Consider the following 16,097-nt stretch of genomic DNA (forward strand, 5'->3'; position numbering starts at 1 on the left):
AATACTTTTCCTGTACAATTCTTTGCAAACATCAGTACGGTACTTGACATATTTCCAGATTTTAATGAGCCACTCCCCATTCCCCTAAATCCCCACTTTCAAATGTTTTCATTTTCACAATGGAAAATAACTTTAAATTTTTATTAAATAATTATAAACAACTGTGTAATAAATTCTTTATGCACGGTGCTTTGTCCACAGGTGTGGCTTTCTCAGAACTCATTTTTTTGTTTGTTTTCATGCTATACATAGTTTCTTTTTTTTTTTCTTCTTTTGTCTTTTTTTTGCCATTTCTAGGGCCGCTTCTGCAGCATATGGAGGTTCCCAGGCTAGGCATCTAATCAGAGCTGTAGCCGCCGGCCTACACCAGAGCCACAGCAATGTGGGATCCGGGCCACATCTGCGACCTACACCACAGCTCACGGCAACGCCGGATCCTTAACCCACTGAGCAAGGGCAGGGACCGAACCCGCAACCTCATGATTCCTAGTCGGATTCGTTAACCACTGTGCCATGACGGGAACTCCCATAGTTTATTTCTGACTGGAGAAGAAAACAGTTAACAATTTAAAGGTATACCTATAAAACCTGGGAGATGATTAAGTCAACAATTGCTAATTCATAAGATTAGGAGACTAAGGCTCGAATCTACTAAAAAAAAGCATACAGGGTTATGCAGCAAGTTAGTGACAAGGCTGAGGCTACAGCTTTGAGCTTGTAACAACCACAGCAAACCATACCTTGCTGCTGAAATGACCAGCTGTCAGCACCAATTCTTACAAGAAGCACTGCCGCCACTGTCTGCCGCTACTGACACCTAACAGCGAACTGCCTTCAGAGGAGCGATGCCCACTTACACATCCCTTCACAGCCCCCGTTCAGCAGCCGTCTCAAAACACTTAAGAAAACGTAGGTGATGACAGAGCAAGAAACACTCCGGAGTCCTTAAGATACTAAGGAGGAAAAGTTCCCTGGCTGATCTAAACGATTAGACTGTGTTGGTCCGAAAGGCCTGGTGACAAACGATCAGCAAGCTGTTCCCAAGGGATGAGCAGACCAAGACAACGCTGGTGGAAAAGCGGGTGGATGCGCTGAACGGTGACTCTCTTCTGGGCTACGGGAAGCACACGGGTTTCGATGCCAGCTCTTCACTGACCAGCTACGGGCCTCGAACAGGCCACGTCATCCCCGAGCCTCGCTCCCTCATCTGCATCTGGCAGGGGATGCGTCTCCGGGAGCGGGAGGGACCCCCCCAGGGCAAGGACTGTCACCTCCTTCCGAACACGCAGTGTCTACAGCAGCCTCCTGAACACACCGCTGCTGCCCCTGTCAGGGCAGGGGCTGCCCTCAAACGCGTCTCGCCTCCCGGGTACAAGCCCGTGTGAAGCAGAGCCCCACGTGGCCTGAGCCAGTCTGGTGCACAGACTCAGCGTGGTTCTGGTCCTGAGCTTCTGCTTTGCCACAAAGTGTGCTCCTCTGTGCAAGAACCACCCCTCCTCCCTCACCTGAAGAATATACTTTGAGATACCTTCTGAAAAAAACCATGAAGAAATCCACACAAACGGCTGTCAACCACCTGTCTTTGAGGTTCGACGCAATGCCAGTCACCCTCCATGTGACCTAGTGCCGCTCGCTCTACGTATCTCAGTGGAGGGGAAATGCCGTCTTCTTCCCATGAGAAAAAGAAGGATTAGGCAACCCCTGCCGTGTGAAGACACAGTACCCAGGGGATACTTACAAGGCCATGGTCCACTCGGAAAAACGCCATTTGACAGGGTTTATTCAAAAGATTAGAAAACGCAATGAAGGCATCTGCAGTATCCAAGTTCAGGATCAACACTGCCGCTATGAAGGACATGCCCTGAACCTGAGAGGAGAGAAAAAGGCGTTAAACGAACACGGCCACCGCAGTCAGAGCAGCTCTGCCATCTCACTGCAAGAGGCACTGACACCTCTCCCGGGCAGGGCCCAGGCTGCGCCCTCCCGCTGCCCCCCCCCCACCGCCAAAGGCGGAACGGACAGCCCCCGATCCTGACTTGTCCTTACTCAGAACCCCCAGCCACGGGTGCACTCCTCCAGTCCCACCCCCAATGCACGGAAAACCGCCACGACCCCGCCTTCTGCACATGAAAGGCTGCTCTAGAAGGCACAGTCCACTGCGTGGGAGAGACGCGCGTCTAACGGAACTGCTCTAAAACCATGCAGGAGCACATCTGCCAGGTCGCAGTAACACCAGCGGCGCAGTTTTATAAACGGTTACTGCTAAGAGCTTTTTTGATTTAATGCTGAAAAAAATGACATGCACCAAATGAGGATCAAGTACCATTAAAGTGCGATTAATGCCACAGCAGCCGGGTCAGCTCAATTTCTCTACAAGGAAACTGAGGCAAAAGTCATTTACCGTGAGACTTTTCACACTCAACAAAAAACGGGGGCAGTCAACCCGCCGTCTGCAGCTAAGGTGTGCTGGGCGGTACTGGGACTTTCGTTCTGGATGGGAACAGAATGAAATAGTGAAAACGGTCACTTACGTAACCCACATCCGGTCGGTAACAAGTGTAAGCGCCCAGAATGCTGTGCAACGTGTCATGGTACGGACCGCCCTGCAAGGACCAACGCCAGAGACAGCGCGCGTCAGCCGCGTCAGCGCTCAGACCCCACGGGCACGCCTGCTGCTCCCTCGGAGGACGAGCTGCCAAGCATCACGCCAGCAGCTCAACATGTGCTGTGTGACTGGACCCATGAGCCACCACGTCAAGGGGGCGAGGATGTCCGCGCCTACAGAGCTGCTCTGAAGGAAGCTGGGGAGTCCCGTGCGAGCATCCACCACGCTGGACAAACATCCTTCACTCGGCTCCTGCTGGACAACTGCACTTCCCTTCAAGGCTCGGCAGGAGACGGGGGCGGGGGTGGGGGGCACCCTGCCGTGCCCACCGTCCCTCTGCTGCCACCTCCCAGCCACGCCCTCGTTCTGAGGATCTTTTTTTGTTTTTAATCATTTATTTGTATATATATATTTTTTCTACTGTGCAGCATGGTGACCCACTTACACACAGACGTGTTCCACCGTAAGTGACTAGACAGAGTTCCCAGGGCTACACAGCAGGACCCCATTGCTAATCCACCCCGAAGGCAACATTCTGCATCGGTTCACCCCAAGCTCCCCGTCCCTCCCACTCCCTCCCCATCCCCCTTGGCAACCACAAGTCTGCTCTCCAAGCCCATGAGTTTCTTTTCTGAGGAAAGGTTCCTTTGTGCTATATACTATGTTCCAGATATAAGTGATATCATATGGTATCTGTCTTTCTCTTTCTGACTTACTTCACTCAGGATGAGAGTCTCTAGCTCCATCCATGTTGCTGCAAATGGCTTGATTTTGTTCTTTTGGTGGCTGAGTAGCATTCCATTGTGTATATACACCACATCTCACTGATCCAATCATCTGCCAATGGACGTCTGGGTTGCTTCCATGTCTCGGCTATTGGGAATGGTGCTGTAATGAACATGTGGGTGCGTGTGTCTTTTTTAAGGAGAGTTTTGTCTGGATAGATGCCCAAGAGTGGGCTTGCTGGGTCACACGGTAGTTCTATGTCTAGACTTTTAAGGTCCCTCCACACTGTTCTCCACAGTGGCTGTACCAGCTTACATTCCCACCAACAGTGCAGGAGGGGTCTTATGAATGACGGCCATTCTGACTGGTGTGAGGTGGTATCTCACGGTAGTTCTGATGTGCACGTCTCTAACAATTAGTGATGCTGAGCATTGTTTCAAGTGCTTGTGGGCCATGTGTATGTCTTCCTTGGAGAAATGTCTGTTCAGGTCCTTTGGCCATGTGTCAACTGGGCTGTTGGCGTTTTTGCTGTTAAGTTGTGGGACCTGCTGGTGTATTTTAGAGATTAGGCCCTTGTCAGCTGCTCGTCTGACACGAGTTTCTGCCACTCTGTGAGCTGTCTTTCTGTTTCCTTCACTGAGGGTCTTTTCTGCCTCCTTCCCCCTGCCTGTCACTGTCTTGGCGTCTTGTGTTTTTCAGGATGGCAGGTGTAGCAAATACACTGTCATTCTTAAGTCCTAATAGCTTCCACTTTATTCCAAACATTTTCCCAGCTCTCCCATCCCTCCAAGATTTCCATTCGTTCCTGTAACTTCTTCCAAAATGTAAGTGCTGGAATTTCTTTTTCCTAGCTGGGCGCAGAGGCACCTTGCACGGATGTTAAGGTGTCTGAAGACACTGTGAGACGATGGCCTTGGCCCACATGCTGTGCTCTCTGTGTGTGTCTGCCATGTGGCTACCCAAGAATGCCACGGCCCAACCATCCTACCTGACATTCAAAAAGAAGAGGCACTTCCAAATCACGGAGGGACAAAAGAAAACAGAAATGGAAAGGTAAAAAAGATGACCTCCAGGGCGAAGAGGGTGAGAGAGAGGGGGATGGAGAGGGACCCTGGGCGGCATCAGATGTCCGCTTAAGGACAGCTGTTAACTGTCACCAAGTGAAATCCGGTCTAAGGACAAATAAGAGAAGAGCAGAAGCACTACACTGAACTTTTCTTAAAGCTAAATGTGCTCAACTGAAAAGGTTTTCCGCTAACCCTCTGATTACATCCTTTCTTTGGGGAAAATAGTGCCCATAGATGGCAGTTCCTTATTTTAAATGCCCTTAACTTGTTTGGGACATTCCACGGTTCCCCCATATTCCTTCTTCATTTTTAAAAATATTGTCCATTCATGAAATTTAGAACTTTGGGACCCATGGACTGAGAAAGACACACTCAAAGGAACCGAGAACAAAGAAAAAAGCCGCCTGTCCCCAACCTTATCCAGGAGACCCCTAGAGCTCTCTCCTGAACACATCTTTCTGCACCAAGGTCATCACCGGTGACTCTCAAAGTCAGTGACACTGAATCTCCAAGAGATGCTCCGTGGAAAATGTGCTGGAACCTGGGTCTGGAAAAGGCTGCACCTCGGTGCCCACAGGAAGGAATAGCTCTCAGACCCGACTCGGTTCTCTGATGGCCCTTCTCAGCTAACATCCAAGTGCGTCCCAAAGCTGTGCGCTTAGACTCTTTCCTCCGGAGTAAGGCTGCCTTGCGGCTGGTTCGTCCCTCAAAGAGAGCAGCCAACAGTAGTAAGCAGGGGCCATGGCACTGAGCTGCAGCCAACAGTAGTAAGCAGGGGCCATGGCACTGAGCTGCAGCCAACAGTAGTAAGCAGGGGCCATGGCACTGAGCTGCAGCCAACAGTAGTAAGCAGGGGCCATGGCACTGAGCTGCAGCCTCTCTGTTCATTCCCTTAGCAAGGTTCCCTCTGCCAAAAGGAGCTGGGGGCGCCCTGAGCCATCAGCTGTTGGGTGCTTCCATTCCGGTCCTTCTGCCCGGAATGTCTTTCCCATTCTCTGCTCAGACTGTCATTCAAACCTGGTCCGACCACAGCCCAGAGCCACTTCCCCTCTGACAGCCTGCCTGACCCTCAGGCCCTACTGCTCCCGGCTGCTTTCCGGGCTACAGAGAGTACTGGGGACACAGCCACTTGCCACTAACTGATCTGTTCTCATCTCTTCCACTCTCCTTACTGGTTAGCCTGCGTGAGCAAGGCATGGTATCATACTAGACGGGACAGAATCACACTGGGTATTTCAGAATTATTAAATACATGCTGGAAAGGATCAATTACCCTTATTTTTAAAAATCTAAACGTATTAACATAAGACTCGCCCTCCTGCGAAAAAAACCCTAGTACTGTTCAAACTTGATTACAAAGACATGCAATTTGGCATCTATGAGTTTTCGACAAAACGCACTTAAAGCAACAAGCGACCACTACCTACCTGCTGGAAAATGCAGAGATTAGGAAACGTTCTGGAAATGTCCAGTTTAATAAGCTCCAGGCTGGCTTCTCTGTCTGCTGCTGAAAAACCAACATCTGTCAAAAGATCAAGAGTCATCACACCTCTCGGAGGCAAGCATCTGGAGTGACTGCAAGTCTCTGAACTTTTATAAGAACGAAACAAGGAAAGGAAGTTCTTCAGAAGCACATGAACCTCATTACAACTTGAACCAACACAATCGACTTCGTAGAGTTTCTTACTTGAAGAGCAAAATCCTCTCAACACCATCCAGTGCTAGATCATTGTCAGGTATTTTCTAGAGCCTGAAATCAAGATCTAATTTGATACTACCTTTTAATTTTTTTTTTTTTCTTTTTAGGGCTGCACCCACAGCACATGGAAGTTCCCAGGCTAGGGGTCAAATCGGAGCTACAGCTGCAGGCCTACACCACAGCCACAGCAACACAGGATCCAAGCCGAGTCTGTGACCTACACCACAGCTCATGGCAACGCCGGATCCTTAACCCACTGAGCAAGGCCAGGGATTGAACCTGCGTCCTCATGACTAACAGTCGGGTTCTTAACCTGCTGGGCCACGACAAGAATTCCAAATTTGATATTACCTTTTATCAACAACTGTCAGTGGAAGTAAAGACAAGAGAATAGACACAAATGATTTCCAGGCACAGAAAATACAAAAAAAAAAAAAAGAAAGAAATCATTATCTGATCCAGAATATCACTGTATAAACTTAGACTCTGTGGGGGTTGCTCCATAGATAATACTCACCTGTACTATTTCTAACAAACACTTGTGAATAACCTGCTTTATATATTCTTTTAAATCCAATACCACACAGGCAGTACAAAAAAAGACCAGTAAAAAGATGTCACTTAACCAAGAGGGGTAACCAGCATCACCCCTGTGTGTCATGGAAAGTTCCAAAGGCGTCATCTGGGAAGCACGCCGTGTTCATGTCTCTTTGGGGGAAGCTGTGATGCTTCTCTGTAAACTCACACGCAAGCAACGCTGGGGGCCAGGCTGCTGTCAATGCCGGGAGCGGTGGGTGAAGGAAACGGTGTGGGTTATGAGCAGCCCTCCAGCCTGTCAGGACACAAACGACTCTGGGCCACTCGTATGTTCTCTCCCCTGTAAAAAATGCTTTCTTCTTTCTTTTTAGAATCACACCTGTGGCATACGGAAGTTCCCAGGCTAGGGGTTGAATCAGGGCTGCAGCTGCCGACCTACACCACAGCCACAGCAATGCCAGATCCGAGCTGCGTCTGTGACCTACACTGCACTTGCGACAACACCGGATCCCTGACCCACGGAGAGAGGCCAGGGATTGAACCCACATCCTCATGGATACTAGTCGGGTTCTTAATCTGATGAGCCACAATGGGAACTCCATAAAAATGTTTTTTTCTTCAGCTTGTTTGCTCAAAAAAATCCTCTTTTCCCATGAAGATTTTAAGAATTTGCACCAACCGCTATTTTGGTTAAGTCAACTTCCTTTGCCAGGTAATCAACAGTCACACACACAACAGTCCAAAGGGGCCCCGGTGTCGGCATCATACACACCTTCACTCTCCACCTCGGAGCCTCCTGCGCTGAAGGACCGCCACCTCTCCTTGGCTCGGGCAAGACAGATGTCAAAAAGCTCTGGAAGAAAAGCCTCTGGGTAAGTATCACGTGCACACGTATCTTCTCAAAAGCGCTGGACACAGGACTGCCTCCTTCCAACATTTAAAGTTCAGCTGCAGCCTACGCGCTTACGACAGCCACCTAGCGCCCCAGCCTGGCCTGAAGGTGCCCCCGACGTCTGAACACTTCACCACGCACGGAGAAATACACAAAAGGCCACTATGCTGGGTCCTCACCTCGACTGCACAGCCCGCCCATCAGGTCATTTTGCTTTGATGAGTCCGTGAGGCGATCCCTGCTACCGGACGGTGAGTTCCTGGGGCGGGACTCTCATTCACGTCTGCGTCCCGCGCAAAGAGCACGGGGACAGAGGTCAACACAACCAGTGCCCACGCTCAGTTCCCAGGAAGTGGGCTTAGCTTTGACCATTTTAGCAGGAGGTGGAAGAAATCAACTGGGGGGCCCCTGACCACTGGGAGGCAGTGCCCAGATGAGGTAGCTGGAGTTAAAGCACAGACGCCAGCAGCCTCAGCGCAGAAGGGTTAGTGTCCGTTTTTAAAATACCTGCATGGTCTTACTGGTGTGTTTGTCAGGGGAGGGTGAGTTAGAATAGTGAATGTACCTCCCCAGACCCAGTTTCGAGGGGCAAGGCTGACTGCCTCAAGGGTGAAGTTTTGTTGGTTTGTGTTTTGGTTGGGGTGGGGGGATGGCTAGGCTGTGCCTGTGGCATATACCAGTTCCCCGGTCAGGGATTGAACCCACCCCCACAGCAATGACCCAAGCTAGTGCAGCGACAACGTCAGATCTCTAACCTGCTAAGCCACACAGGAACTTGAAGAGTGAAGTTATAGTCCTATTAGGTTGACTTTCGGTGAGTTTCTAATCGCACAAGCACGAGAAGAGCAAAACTCTGAGGCTTCCCAAATCACAGCACGGGCTTCAGGGTTTAGCTGGGGCTAGAACTTTCCCTGGCCCCAGCTCATACCGGCCATGAGCCTGGAGCACTGTCCCTACCCTTTTCAGGATGCCAGACTGTCTCAGCAGGAAAACAAGGCCAATACCTGCCCCTGAGGCTGCTGTCCTTGATGTAGGGAAGAGCCTCGCCTGATGCCCAGCCTCAACTTCAAGGCCACGGGCGCTCTCACACGGGCTTGAGCAGGCAGCAAAACTGAGACTAACAAGGCCCGATACAGTGGCATTCATTCGCCCACTCACTCAATCCTTCACGCGGCACATGCTTCTTGAGGGCCTGCCTTGCACAGAGTGACAGAACGGCTCGAGGGACAGAATGCAGAGCATGACATGTGAGGCCCCAGCTTCCTGAGCATCAGCTCTAGGGGGACAATTGACATCAGGCAGCTAATGAGACAAGAAAGGCACAATTTAAATCAAATGAGCCAATATCAAGATTTAGATAGACTCAAAACATGTAACTGATTAATTAGCCACTTAGCTCGATATACTATCATATGGTTTATGGAAGATTTTAATTTAAATAGTATCAGGGCAGCCAGTGGTGAGAAGCAGAAGTTAAAGGCGCACACAGACTACATTATATCCAACTGGCTTAGACTTGTCGATCGAGTTTAGAAATTTTCAAGAACAGGGACAGAGATAAATGGTCAGCCATTTCTCCAAACCTCTACTTCCAGGACGATTATTAAAAACTATCTCCACAAGTTAAATGCTATACATTTTCTCATGTAAAGATGCCGTTTTTGGCAGGTGAGGATTGATCAAAAAATGGAACTTTGAGGCGATTACAATAAACAGAAACCAGGTGCTATCCACCCAACCAGCTGTCCTTACTTAAGACGGAGACCACTGCTGGCCAAGGCTACAATCGCAGGGTAAGATCAGCATTCTATTTCAGGTAAAAATTACAATAAAATATGAACCTCGGCTACAAATATGAACCTCAGATACAAATCAATCTCTTTTAAACTCACAGGCCTTCAACAGGGTAAAAAATGCCACTGCCAACTCCATACGCTGGACACTAACATAAAGAAGACGAAGGTGGCGTTCCTGTCCCTGGACGGGGGGCAGGGAGGGGACAGCGAAAGCAACAATCACCATCTAGGAAGCGCTTACTCGTCAGTCCACAGCTCACACCGGACCGCAGCCTGTGAGCCCCGTGCACGTGGCAGGCGGAAAGGACACCCGACCAAGTGAGCCCGTGCGTCCCTTGAAGGGGGGTTGAGCCCACCTCCCCCTGCACTTGAGCCACCAGACCCTCAAGGACCCAGTCCCAGTCCAGTACGCAGGCCCCTCTAAGGTGTTCATGTATGAGCTTCCTAGGGGACATGGCCGTGGAAGAACAACCGTACCCCAAGTGCACGAACCCCACAGGAAGAAGCACACCCCCCCCCCCCCCGCCGCCATCTCCCTGTCCATCAAGGCTTGCTTCCTACAGGACTCTGAGAAGAGAGTGGACACGACTCGGCCACCTGACACTGGGAGACACACATCCTACCCCGTGTACTCAGGGGAGAGACGGCGGCTGTCACGAGGGAGGCCGGCCTCTGCTCTGCGCTCCAGACCCCTGACGCTCAGGAGAGAACTCAGGCCCCCGGCCCCTCCCTCCTGGAGGGCGCACTCACCTGGCCCCTCCCGACACGGCTTCGGGGCGACGGCTGCCTTGCTTCTAACGGGGCAAGTGGGTCTGAAGCCACAGGACCCCGGGGAACCCCTGAGCCTGGGGCCACATGAGCCACTCACCGTGGGTGATGTTCAACTCGTTGCCGATGGCCAAGCTCCAGACTTTGCCTCTCACGCTGGGAGGGATGCCCTGCCACCACAAATCTCGAACTTTTCTAGAGCACCACCTGGACAAAAACGGAAGCACGAGGTAAGGAGCTCGTTCTCAGTGGAGGAAGACTTCTCCGCCCACGTGCTTAACCCCAAACCACACAAGCGGGGGACACACGGTTGTGTCACAGCTCCTGGCAACTACTTCGACCCAGGTACGCCACAGGCACCGGGCCCGCAGAGGTGGTGCCACCAACCAGAGGGCCCAGAGCACCAGCCCGGAGCCAAAATCTGAGTGACCAGCAGCAGAAAGCAGTGTCACTGAGCAGAAAGCAGAGTGACAAGACATCCACAAACAGCCGGGCCAACGTGGGGGTGCCGCGGCGCTGTGGCACACCCGCCGGTGGAGGGCAGACCCCGAGAGGCCTCGCGAATGAGCCCGAGAGCAGAGGCGCCACCCACTGCGCCACCGCACACAGGAGGCGATGGGGTTAGGAGCTGCCGACTCGACCGGCGGGTCGCCCTGCGAACTCAGATCTCTCTGTGCTCCACAACGGCGCTGACGACTCGCGGGTCACAAGGCACACGCGCTGCCGACGAACTGGGACAAACACAAAGGTGCCAAGGCCTCCGACACAGCACAGTGCTGACGCTGCAGACACCAGGGCCGGCCCCCATCCCACCTCCCTGTGGGGCCGGAGTAACCCCTCCTCCTCTCGCTGGGGACCTCCTCCCTCCCCAACACCCAGATCACGAAACCTCCCCCCGAAGGGCCACTGCGAGGATCGAGGGGTCAGTCACAAAGGCACCCGGCTGGGGGTCGTCCGCTGGCAGCTCTCGTCTGAACGCAGGCACCCGGGTCCCATCGGGCATCAGTCAGGGCAGGATGGACCCAGGGGGGTCTACAGCCACACAGGGAGACGGCCCCAGGGTTCTGAGGACCTGAACTCTTGTTACTGGTCCCGTTTGAGAGTAGCTGTTTCCTGACCACGTCCAGCCTATTAAAGAGAGTGCTAGAAAAGCGGGGTCTGGGCATAGCTTGTTTTCCTAGTGGACACTCTCAGCAGGGCCATTGGGGCCCCTGTGTGAGAGTAAGTGACACTGGGTAAGTGCCAGAGGTGAGGCCCCAACTTCCTGACACACAGTTCAGGTTCAAAGGGACAAGAAGAAAAAGCAATGCACCCAAGCTCCAGCGCAGCTCCTGCTGGGGAGAAGGGTTGGGGCACAACAGGAGCCCCCAGCCTGTGCACAGGGCCCTGGGGCTGCTGTCCACTCGCTGGCTCCGAACACGCCAGAGGAAAAGACCTCCAGCCGTCCCCCGGATGTAAAGAAGACAGCAGCTGCCAGACTCTACTGGGGACTGGCTGCTGGGGGTCGTCATCAAAGCAGACCGGGGCCCACCCTCAGACAGAGGACAGGAGAAGCTCGAGCAGACAGATGCAGTGTCCGGGGCGGGGGAGGTCTACAGGCACTGGAGCCAGGGCACGGGCAGGAAAGGCTGCTCCAAGGAAGACTTGGCTTTAAAGAACAGAGGGTTAACTGGATGAGGAGCTACAGGTCAAGTGTATCACTCGAAGCAGAGGGAATGGCCGGAAATAACATCCAGTCTCTTGAGACAGAACAGGACAGAAGAGAGTATGGGAAAGAGAAGGTGTGTATATTATGACTAGGTCACTTTGCTGTACAGCAGAAATTGGCACAACACTGAAAACAACTATACTTTAACAAAGACATTAAAAAAATAAAATAAAATAAGCTTCCTCGATGTTCTGGGCATGAGGGGTGGGAGAGGGGCTGTCCCAGCGTCCAGGGGAGGAGCAGGACGGGGAAGGAGGCTCTGTGCGCCTTTAACTCAGGAGGTCACAAAGGGGGAGTTCCTGTTCTGGCGCAGCGGAAATGAATCCGACTAGGACCCAAGAGGTTTCGGGTTCAATCCCTGGCCTCGCTCAGTGGGTTAAGGATCCAGCATTGCTGTGGCTGTGGTGTAGGTCGGCAGCTGTAGCTCCAATTAGACCCCTAGCTGGGAACCTCCATATGCTGTGGGTGCAGCCCTAAAAAAGCAAAATAAAAAAGCAGAGGGAATGGAACATGCAAAGGCCTTGAGGCTCCCTAAGGAAAGGGCCCTGTCCAAAGGAGAGGTGAAAGGTGAGGCGACAGAGGCACCTCACAGCACCTGTCGGCTAGGCCAAGGAATTCAACTTTTACACTGTGAGTCACAGGAAGTTACCGAAATTTTAAGCATGGAAGCGACACCAGTTCGTGCTTTAGAACTGATGAGACAGATGGACACGAGGGCTGGGAGAGCAGCTGTCCCAGCGTCCAGGGGAGGAGCAGCAGGGCTGGACCAAGGGCAGGGAAGGAGGCTCTGTGCGCCTTTAACTCAGGAGGTCACTTCCTCAGAGGCTGTGAGATGAGCTACAACTGATTACAGCAGCCGCCTGCAGATTCCACAGAGGAGGGACTCACAGCCTGGAGCGCCCCCGTGTGACAGCTTACATGGTCTCCCAGTTGGGCAGAATCTCATTGTTCCAAGTAAGGACCGCATTTCCAATACTTTCTTCTAATTTGCATCTTTCTTCCAGCTGTTTTTTCCTCCTCTGGGCTTCTTTCAGCTCTAGAAATCACAATTAAAAATAACGAGAAAACATCCATTAACTAAATTACCTAGCAATTTCACACAAGGCGACTTCTGTCAGAGTCGTGCTGCAGAAATGAGAAATATGGCCCTGAGGCAGGGCAGTGACACCCGACCTCCCAAGACTCATTTCACACCCAAGGGAGTTTAGAGCTGAGGCCCCATCATCTCTCAGTACGCTTTCTGTAACACACGCGTACCATACAACACATGAACAGAAAGGGAGCTCCCGCTGTGGCTCAGTGGGCTACGAATATGACTAATATCCACGAGGACGTGGGTTCAATCCCTGGCCTTGCTCAGGGGTTAAGGATCTGAAGTTGCCGTGAGCTGTGGTCTAGGCTGACGGCTACAGCTCTGATTCAGCCCCTAGTCTGGGAACCTCCATATGCCATGGGTATGGCCCTAAAAAGCCAAAAAAAAAAAAAGAATAAATCTTAGCATGTAACAGCAACTCTGAGAAGTGCCATGCATTTTCTTTTCTTTTTCTTAAGGGCCACACCTGTGGCATATGGAAGTGCCCAGGCTAGGGGTCTAATTGGAGCTGCAGCTGCCAACCTACACCAGAGCCACAGCAACTCAAGATCTGAGCCACATCTTGCGACCTACACTGCAGCCCACAGCAATGCCAGATCCTTAATTCACTGAAAGAGGCCAGGGATCAAGCCCGCATCTTTGTGAATACTAGTCGGGTTTAGTCATCTGCTGAGCCATGACGGGAACTCCCCATGCATTGTCATTTATATATACTTTTCCTGAATTTTTTGTGGTAAAACATACAAAATACCAACTTTTAAACACTGCAAGCGTACACTCAGTGGCATTAGGTATATTCACACTGTTATGCAACCATCACCACCACCCATCCCCAGAATCTCATCTTCTCGAAATGAAACTCTGGCCCCATCAAACACTACCCCAGCCACTCCCCCCGTCCCCTGGCAACCACCAGCCGACCTTCTGTCTCTATGAATCTGACTATTCTGGGGGCCTCACCTAAGTGGAATCATACAGTATTTGTCCTTTTGTTTCTGGCTTACTTCACTTAGAAAAATGACTTCAAGCTTCACGTTGTAGCATGTGTCAGCATTTCCTTCCTTTTCAAGGCTGACCAATACTTCATTGTATGGACAGAACACATTTTATTATATATTTTTTCTTTTTTAATTGTTAAAAAGTTTTTCGGCCACACCGTGGCATGCAGAAATTTCCAGGCTAGGGATCAAACTTGGACCACAGGAGCGACCTGAGCCACAGCAGTGACAACGCCAGATCCTTAACCCAATGAGCTAACTGGGAACTCTCTTTAATATATATACTTTTAATTTATTATTATTATTTTCTTTGCTTTTATCATTTTTTTTTTAAGGGCCACACCTGCAGCATGTGGAGGTTCCCAGGCTAGGGGTCGAATTGGAGCTGTTACTGCTGACCTACACCACTGCTCACGGCAATGGCAGATCCTTAACCAACTGAGTGAGGCCAGGGATCAAACCCACAACCTCCTGGTTCCCAGTCAGATTCACTTCCGCTGTGCCACAACAGGAACTCCTATATATACTTTTTAAACATCCAAAAATCATAGGGTTCTTAGGTGTCACAAGGCACTTTATCAAATCCCATCACATATTCCGGTAAATAAAGCAAGCTTAGCCCAGAGAGGAAAGAGATTTGCCTTTCTGTCATCACTGGTGAGAGCTTTCTCCAGTCCGGCACTTTTATCCTAGTCTCTTCCTTTGTGTAAATTCCAAGTGTTATTAGCGTGAATAAAGTTACGGGGAATGAGGAGTTAGTAGAAATATGCATTGCTGATAGAAAATCATAAATTTCAAAATACTAAAGCATTCACCCAAGTTCAGGTTCTAGACCTCCAAAAGGTAGAAAGAAAATATCCAGAAAGACACAAAATCTGGTTCTACCTTACATAACCAAACACATGTGGATTCCATTACCTCGTTTTTTGGCTTGAACCACCATTTCTTCATACTGTTGCCTGTGTTTCTGAGCTTCTTCAGCTGGCTTCGCTGGGAGGTTTCTTGATAGAAAATAAATGATTTTTCACTGTTATAAATATTAAGTAAGAGAAACTTGAAGCACTGTTTACTAAAAAAATGAAAAGCTCAAAGACCAAAACCACATGTGTTAGATAATAAAGACATAAACTAGAAATACTTTTTATAAAAGTAAAATAGGATCATTTAAAATTTTTTGAAGTGTAAAAATAAGCAGAAAGAAGAAAAGAGTAACGACTCATAATTCCAACAGAGGTCAACACCTAACCCTCTGGAGCTTCTTCACCCTACTCTCCAGACGCTTTAATCTGACCACAATGCACTGGTAACTGCCACCAGGTACCTGAGAAGGAGGGTATCTTAATGGCATAGACAATATATTCCCTAGCCAGGTTTTTTTCTTTTTTTTTCTTTTTTTGTCTTTTTAGGGCCATACCTACAGCACATGGAAGTTCTCAGGCTAAGGGTCAATTGGAGCTGTAGCTGCTGGCCTATGCCACAGCCACAGCCATGCCAGATCCGAGTTGCATCTGCAACCCACACCATGCCACAGCTCACGGCAACAACGGATCCTTAACCTACTGAGCGAGGTCAGAGACTGAACCTGTGTCCTTATGGATACTAGTCAGGTTCATTACCACTGAGCCATGATGAGAACGCCTAGTTTTTTAAGTGTGCAAATTTCATCCTAGCTTGTGGTTCATCTGTGTTTTATATATATGCAGACAGATGTGTACAACAGTTCTAAACATCTAAACTTGGTGTGCAACTTCGAATCCTGTTTCAAAAAAGCAAAATGCAATTTCTCTTTCAGAAAAGAGCCAGTGAATTTTCTGGGCTCTGACAACTGGGAGGCGGCACCGCCTGGCTGCGCTCCTCAGTGTCACCCTCGTTGCCTGGGCAAGCTCAGGCCTGCCTGCCTTTCCTGCAGGAGAACAGGGCACGACCCCCCCGACAGCTCCCCGTTCAGAGGGCAGCACACAGCCTGGCCCTCCCGGTGTGGTGGCTTCACCAACAGTCTCTGCCAACCCTGACAATCCTCCATCTCGGGGTTCCTCTCCCCATCTCCCCACACATCCACGGTCTCCAAGGACCAAAAATTAACATCAGAAAACCTATTTCTTCTTCAGCGTTCACCAGTTTTAAATGTCAGGATGGCAGGGACCTTAGGGATTCTAGCCTAATGTTTTACAATCATTCTTTTTTAAAGCTGTGGACTCCTTCTACTCA

The 16,097-nt window shown here is 50.4% G+C and overlaps 1 protein-coding gene across 7 annotated transcripts in view; it reads right to left on the reverse strand.

Annotated features, from left to right (window-relative positions):
- TBC1D14 (TBC1 domain family member 14) overlaps positions 1–16,097 on the reverse strand; it is a 95,592-nt gene that overhangs the window by 16,751 nt on the left and 62,744 nt on the right. For 4 of the 7 annotated variants that reach the window (XM_047799409.1, XM_047799413.1, XM_047799414.1 and 1 more), the window contains 7 exons: positions 14,808–14,890; positions 12,717–12,834; positions 10,191–10,297; positions 7,407–7,487; positions 5,826–5,920; positions 2,532–2,603; positions 1,739–1,867 (listed from right to left, as the gene is read on the reverse strand). In XM_047799409.1, the coding sequence (XP_047655365.1) occupies positions 1,739–1,867; positions 2,532–2,603; positions 5,826–5,920; positions 7,407–7,487; positions 10,191–10,297; positions 12,717–12,834; positions 14,808–14,890 (685 nt within the window). The remainder of the gene's footprint in view (positions 1–1,738; positions 1,868–2,531; positions 2,604–5,825; positions 5,921–7,406; positions 7,488–10,190; positions 10,298–12,716; positions 12,835–14,807; positions 14,891–16,097) is intronic. The other 3 variants (XM_047799411.1, XM_047799410.1, XM_047799412.1) reach the window with 3 other exon arrangements.

Source organism: Phacochoerus africanus, chromosome 10 (genome assembly GCF_016906955.1).
Source record: "Phacochoerus africanus isolate WHEZ1 chromosome 10, ROS_Pafr_v1, whole genome shotgun sequence".
NCBI classification, from domain to species: domain Eukaryota; kingdom Metazoa; phylum Chordata; class Mammalia; order Artiodactyla; family Suidae; genus Phacochoerus; species Phacochoerus africanus.